The sequence below is a fragment of the Sminthopsis crassicaudata genome, chromosome 2, assembly GCF_048593235.1.
Source record: "Sminthopsis crassicaudata isolate SCR6 chromosome 2, ASM4859323v1, whole genome shotgun sequence".
Classification (NCBI taxonomy): Eukaryota; Metazoa; Chordata; class Mammalia; order Dasyuromorphia; family Dasyuridae; genus Sminthopsis; species Sminthopsis crassicaudata.
The window spans coordinates 658,350,755-658,358,254 of NC_133618.1; the positions used below are offsets into that span (position 1 = coordinate 658,350,755).

Genomic DNA, 7,500 nt, shown 5'->3' on the forward strand with positions numbered 1-7,500 from the left:
TAAAATTAGAAGACAATGTGGTCTAGGTGAAAAAGAATTGGATTTGGCATCAAAAGACCTAGGTTTGAAACCCTGATCACAAAAGCTGTTCTCTGGGTGACACTTAACTGGGTTGACTATCAGTTTTCCTATATGTAAAGTAAAGATAACTGTTGTTTGTACTATCTACTTTAGGGCTATTGAGAGGATGAAATGAGATAATGTATATCAAGTTCTTTAGCCCTAGGTTAGTATAATGTCATTTATGACCTAACATGGAGCTGGAAAGTACTTGATGTCCAGAGAGTTAAATAATTTTCTCAAAGTTACAAAGAACTGGGATTCAGATCTTGGGCAAGTACTGTGGGTGAACAATAAGCTGATCTCAGCAGAGTTGCCCAGGCTTGATTACATTTGGAAAACTTTCCAGCTTTCAATGAGGCTAAATGACTGAAGCAAAATCTCTTCTTAAAATCTGCATTCTAGAGGCAGCTCGGTGGCTCAGTGGATAGAGCACTAGCCCTGAAGTCAGGAAGACCTGAGTTCAAATGTAGCCTTAGATGCTTAACACTTCCTAGATGTGTGACCCTGGGCAAGTCATTCAACCCCAATGGCCTCAGCAAAAAAAAAATCATCAAATGTGCATTCTCTTGGCAAAGCCATATGATTATAAACCATTTAGGTGCCATGGAGTATATGGAATTGGTTATAACCCTAGCCATCCCCATCCTCTGTCCAACCCTGGACATGTCAATGGGATGTCAAGGTTTGAGTGACACTATGACCTCAGAAGAATCAAAATGATAGGTGACCCCAAGGGCAGTGATAAGACATGAGGATCATAAGTTACCTGCAGCTCATCAATGGCCATCTGTGCTCAAGAAGGGTCATACAAGATACCACTGAGGACATGTGTGAGCAAAAAGAGGGGCAGGGCAGCAGGTCTCTCAAGTGCTGAGAGTAAAAGATAACAGTCTAGAAACTCAAGTGCTACTTGGGTACCATGAAATAGTAAAAGAAGAAAAGAAAAGTTTCCAAAGGGTTGGATGGATCCTCCAGGATTGAATTTCATAAAGATATGAACAAGAATTTCATTGGATGAGAAAAAATGGAGATGATAATGCAAAGAATCCATGTCATTAAAACCATAGATCTATCTTAGTAATGGTAATATTAATAATAAAAGCTAGCATTGATGTAGCACTCTAAAGTTTTCGAAGTGCTTCATATGTTACCTTCACAGGAATTCTGTGAAGTATGTGCTATTATTATCCTATTTTACAGATGAAGAAACTAAGGCTGAGAGAAGAGCTTACCTGAGGACCCACAGCAGAGTAATCATCCAAGGTTGGACTTGAGCTAACTAGATCTTTGTGACTTGCAAAACTAGCTAACTAATCTCCTAGCCGTATAGCAATAATCATAAGTGAATTTCCACTGGATGGGCTACTAATATGACATTATTCTTTTCACTATTGCTATAATTCTTTGTCAGTTCCCTCTTGTTATCACCATCATTTCCAATCTTCTGTCAGATAAACAAAGGCTATGATCCTAAGTCCACTTTCCTTTTCAAAAGGTATGAAGATTTCACCATAACTTTTGTGAGTCAAGGGACATCCCTGTTTTAAGTTACATTTTCTTTTCTTTTTCTTTTAAAAATTGTTCAAATTTCCCTTTTCAATTAATTAATTTTGGTTATACACGTTAATTCATTTTTAAAATTACATATTTCCTTAGAATCATGTTGGAAGAGAAAAATCAGAACAAAAAGGAAAAACCATGAGAACAAAAAGAAAAAGGAAAAAAAAGTGAACACAGTATGTGTTGATTTACATTCAGTCTCCATGGTTCTCTCTCTGTATGCAGATGGTGTTTTCCATCCAAAGTTTAATCAGATAGTCTTGGATCCCTGAACCAAGTCTGTCCTAGTTGACCATCATTTAATTTTGCCATTACTGTATACAGTGTATTCCTGGTTCTGCTTGTTTCACTCAGTATCAGTTCATGTAAATCTTCCCAAGTCTTTCTAAAATCAGCTTGTTTGTCATTTTTTATAGAACAAGAACATTCCATTATTTTCATGTACCATAACTTATTCAGCCATTCCCCAATTGATGGGCATCTACTCACTTGCCAGTTCCTTGCCACAAAAAGAGGTGCTACAAACATTTTGCATAGGGGGGTCCTAAGGTTACATTTTTCTTACCACCTTTCTGGTAAGCCTATGGTTGTGGGGGGGAGACATTGACCAAGGTAATGGATTATAAGGTTCTAATCTCAAAGGCAGCACAAGAATGAACCTTACAGCAGAAAGCTGAGCTTGGGGGTGGTGTGGGATTGAGGTGATATTGCTAGCATAATGCAAGTTATAGGAAGCTGAGTTAGGACTTGACTCCAAGGGGAAATTATTTGACTTCTTGGTGCTCTACGTTTGTTAACAGAGGAGTTACATATGAACAAAACTATTTTAGCAGTTCTTTTTTAATGGTAGCAAAGAATCAGAAACTCATGGAATGCTCTTCAAGTGGGGAATGGTTGAATAAGTCATGTTAAACACTCTTAGGTTGCTAGAAACAATAAAGAGCATGGTTTCAGATAAGCCTGGGAAGACTTGCATGAACTGATGCAGAGGGAGGTAAGTAGAACCAAGAAAACCATTTTTATAGTAACAACAACATGGTAAAGATAAAACTACTTGAAAGACTAGGAAAACTCTGATCTACATAATGACCAATTATAATTCCAGAAGGTTTATTATGAAATAGGCTGCCCCCCTCCTGAGAGAGAGCAATGGACTCACAATGCAGTCTGAGATTGTTTTGTTTTTGGACATGGTCATTGTCTCTTGATTTCTTAATGGAGACCAGGGAGAAAAGATGGATCCTTGTCTGAAAATTAAATTTAAAAAATAAGTTGAACTTTGTGATCTTTAAGGTCCTTTTTAATTCTAAATATTTGATTCTAAGGTCAACTAACTTCCAATTCAATTCCTCTATGCTTTACTGCTTCCTATTTCCTCCATCCCCCCAAAGGGGGCACTTCAAGTTGGAAGAAGAAAGTACAACCAATGGCTTAGGTTGGGAAGCCCTCATTATTTTTCTTTCCTCCATCAAGGGAAGCTTGTCACTGGGGGCATCATTGGAAGTGAGCAAAGTGCATCTGGCCAAAAAACTCACCGGAGGAGAATGTTCATAGATGTTTGTGCTGTAGGGTAGGTTAATGAAAATGGGGTCCATGTCCTGCACATCTGTGATGATGATGGCCAAGTTGGCTAGAGTGGACAGAGGTTTGGTCTTGTCTTGGTCCTTAAAAAAATCAGAGAAAAAAATTTAAAAATTAAAAAAGGAACATATAACATACTTAAATAAGTTGAGTATACACATATATACACTGAGTAACATTCATGTACACATATGCCAGGGATAATATTCAATAGAATATCCACTCCAAGAATATTTTTGACCCATCTTAAGCATTTTCCTAATTCCCCAAGTGGCCGCCTCTGAAAATAGGCCTCTCTGCTCACATGGGATTGAGATCTAAGAGCACCCTCAAAAATTTAATTTGGTTTAACTCAACGAGTATTTATTAAACTAAATGAAACTAATTAAACTAAATGAAAGCAGTCTGTTCTCAAAGGGCTTACATTCTTCAGGAGAACAGCATGTATGTATATATAGAGAAATACAGAAGCTACAAGAGAGATAAATACAGAACACATACAAACAATTTTAGGGCAGTGGAATCATTTCCTCTTTTGAAGATTTGGGTTTCTTTATTTTGGCCTGGCTAGAAGGGAAAGTTTTACTTGGGTCCCATTCCCTAACTTGGGCTGTTTCACCTCTCCTGAGGCAACATGGTGGTCTCCTACTCTTGTGGGCTTGATATAATCAATGCTAAACTTAATCTAGATACTCAATTGTCAAAGGACCCTGAGCTCAGAACTCCTGAGTTGGAGAAAGCCACTAGTCTGGGTCCCCTCAGTAGATGAGTTCCAGGTCTCCATGATCTCTGGTGGGCAGAAGGAGTATTAACAATTAGAGAGAGACGAGGAAAGGCCTCATGTAAAAGCTGGCATTAGAAATGAATGCGGAAGGGAATTATTAATTTCAAAGGAAAAGGTGAAGAGTGAGGCTGTTACAAAGAGTGAAGGGAATGGAACAGATTAAGCAAAAACAGAAGGGTGGGAGATGGAATGTGATGTATAAAGAACTAAAAATACTCTCCTTTGACCAGAAAGTTGAGTGTGTGAAAGGAAATAATGAAAAATAGCTGAGAAAATCATTTAGAGTCATACTGTAGGGGTTTTAAATACCAAACAGAGTCGTTTACATTTTATCTTGGAGGCAATAGGGAGCCATTGAAACTTGTTGAGAAGGAGAGTGATATGGCAGGATGCATGCTTTAAGAATATCAATGTGGCAACTGTATGAATAATGGGTTAGAGAAGGGAACATCTAAAAGCAGAGACAGTCATTAGGAAATTACTGCTGTGGTCCCCATAGAAAGTCTGCACTGGAGTGAGTGACTGTGAGGGGAGGAAAGAGGGTAGATGTAAAATAAGCTATAGAGACTTGGCAACTGACTCCATATGGGGAGTGAGGAAGAATGCAGAGCTAAGGCTGCCTCTAAGGTTGAAAATCTAAGCAAGTGGAAGGATGATGGAGCCGTTGGCAAAAGTGGGGAAGTTAGGAAGAGAGGTAAGTTTCAGTCAAGTAATCAATCAATCAATCAATTCATAAACACTTATTAAGCACCTACTGTGTTCCAGGCACTATGCTAAGTGCTAAACACACACATAGAGGCAGAAGACAGTCCTTGCTCTTGAGAAACTTATAGTTGAACATTTCTGACTCTCATGAAGGAAAATCCATGATCTGCTGAGACTGCTTGTGTTGCAGTTTGTATAGTTCCAATAGTCAGGAACTCTCTTCTTACATTGAGCCTAAATCTTCCTTTGCTGGCAAATGAGGGATCTTGCCCCATAGGTCTAACTGGATGATCTTATACATCATTTCTCTTCTTTGGGGATCAGTCTCCTCAGAAGTCAAATAAAAGTCTTTTAAGCCTTTCTTAATTCTCTAACCCCACTTGTGATTTTAGAAACCTGCAGAAATAATGAACAGCTGGAGAGTCCTGGCATTGCTGGTTAATTTCTTGTGGAGTCCACAGTGGGAGGCTCAGGGTCTGCCACATTTCAAAGATTCTTTATTGTAAAGAAATCCGGAAAGGCCATGTGGTCCAGTCTCCTGCCTCCAAGCAGGGGAGGTCTAAAGCCTCTTAGAGAGATGGTGATCTGACTGATTTTAAAGTTTGCCAAAGAAGGATGCTGGAAGCCCATCTTAGTTTTTCAAAGCACTGCAGCCTGATGAAGAGATAACTGTTGGCAGTGAAATCAGAAGGTCTGGTTCATATCTTGGCTCTGTTCTCTACTACTTTTGTGTCATAGATAAATGCTCTCCTTCTCTGACTTTAGAGTATTCATGTATAAGATGAGGGGAGGCAGGACCAGCCGACTTCCCTATGACTCATCCCTGTTGGGAAGTAGTTTTTTTCCTAGAGATAGAAAGGACCACACTAGACCACCCCCTTATTTTGAGATGAGGAAACTGGGATCAAACATATACAAGGGACTTGCCCAAATTATACAGGGAGTGTGTGCCAAAGATGGGGTCTGAACCCAGGTTCCCTTTCTTCAGCATATAGTGCTCTTACAGCAGATCCTACTTGATTTTTCTTGGATGGCTTTAATAACAAACCTGAACCACTGACAACTTTCAAAATAGATCTCAAAAGACAATTTCTCCCAGTCCTTTGCAGGGGTTGGAGCAGAGGGCAGGGACAGGATAGAGAGGGAGCTGTCCACAGATTGCCACATTGCCAACATAGCCAGATAGGACCAGTTAAATATTTTGGTCACTTTTTCTGATTTTTTTTATTCTTTTAAAAAGATTCACTGCTGTATGGGATGGCTGTTTGGGAGGGGAGAGGGAGAAATACTGGAGAGGGGGAATATGTGATTATGAAAACAAAAGGCATTAATAGCACTTTGTCCAGAGGTGGAAGCTAGAAAGTTATGCATGAAGAGCAGCAAATAGTCTCCTAAGCGTCCTCTAGGACTTTGCTGTTGTTTTTGTTACTGAGTCATTTCTGATCCTTCACGGCTCCATTTGGGGTTTTTGTTGGCAGAACTATCGGATGGATTGGCAATTTCTTCTCCAGCTTATTTTACAGATGAGAAAACTGAGGCAAACAGGATTAAGTGACTCGCCTAGGGTCACTCAGTTAATAAGTGCTCGAGGCTAAATTTTAATTCTAGTTTTCTTGACAATAGGCTTGGAGCTCTATCCATGCCTCAGTTTCTTAAACTGCTTTACAAGCCCATATGGAGTCTCATAATTGAATGTGGGAGGGTCATGAAATTATGATTTATTATCAGTATGCCCACATACCCAGGGTCACTTAAAATTTCTTGGGTGAAAAGGAGTTGGGAGCGGAAAAAGTTTAAGCCCTTCACTACCCTACTTAGCTGCTTCTCTAGGACTATAGGATATATCCATAAGCATACCTATACTTATGGAAGTATGGATATATACATGAATGTTACATACATGAACACATATTTCTATTCCTCTATAAATATGTATGCATGTATATACACACATATTATTATGTTGTTATATTATTATTAAATTAATACTAATACATTATTATATTACATATATATATTTCTCATTTTAGTCTTAGGGGTTCCACTATAGATCTCCAGTGAGATAGAAGCTCTGCTCCTTAGAGAATAGGATGGGAGGCCAAATGCTCACAATATTCCATTAAAAAGCAAGGAGCAGCTCGGGCTGACAAAGATGGAGCCCGAAGAATAGGAATGATGATGGGATGGAGCCCAGAGCCCAGAAGATGGATGAAGAAGAACTGTATAAAGGGAGATGCTTAGGGGAGAAGACCATTACCTGAGGTAGAGAAGGAGCTACCTTAGTAGCTACTTCTGGTTGGTGGTTACAGCCATGGTCCCAAATGGACTGGGCTCCAGAGATACAGAATACAAGGTACTAGAAATGAGCATTGCTTCTTACCTGGAAATAGGGGTTTAATTTATTTTGATTTCTCCCTTGTAAAAGTATATAGCCAGTGGGGTTTCCCCTTTGATGTGCATCTATTATTTCCCTGGATAAAATGCAAACTCTAGGATCTGGGTGGTTTTTTGTAATGCCGGTGCCTGGTACAGCTTGGTCCATGGCAGATGCTGAACAAATGGTTGTGTACTAAATGATTGATTCAGACAGGTATTCTACCTTTCCAGTACGACCTATGACTCTGGCTGCTTTGATGCCCTTCAGCATACTCAGGACTCTGGTGGCTGATGGGAAGTTCCAAGGGAGTGCGTCCCTGGCAGTGCCAGCTGGGACCTCCAGTGGGATAGGCACTGCTGCCAGTATAGACATTGAACATAGGCAGCGTGTCCTCAGAAAGATGCTTGGGCTGGTCTGCTCTAGTGCCTTC

General features: G+C 39.7%; 1 protein-coding gene across 1 annotated transcript in view; it reads right to left on the minus strand.

The window, feature by feature from the left end:
- CDH23 (cadherin related 23) overlaps positions 1–7,500 on the minus strand; it is a gene marked incomplete in the record, with an annotated part of 580,971 nt that overhangs the window by 300,426 nt on the left and 273,045 nt on the right. The window contains 1 exon segment of the mRNA XM_074284882.1: positions 3,159–3,287. Coding sequence (XP_074140983.1) covers positions 3,159–3,287 — 129 coding nt within the window.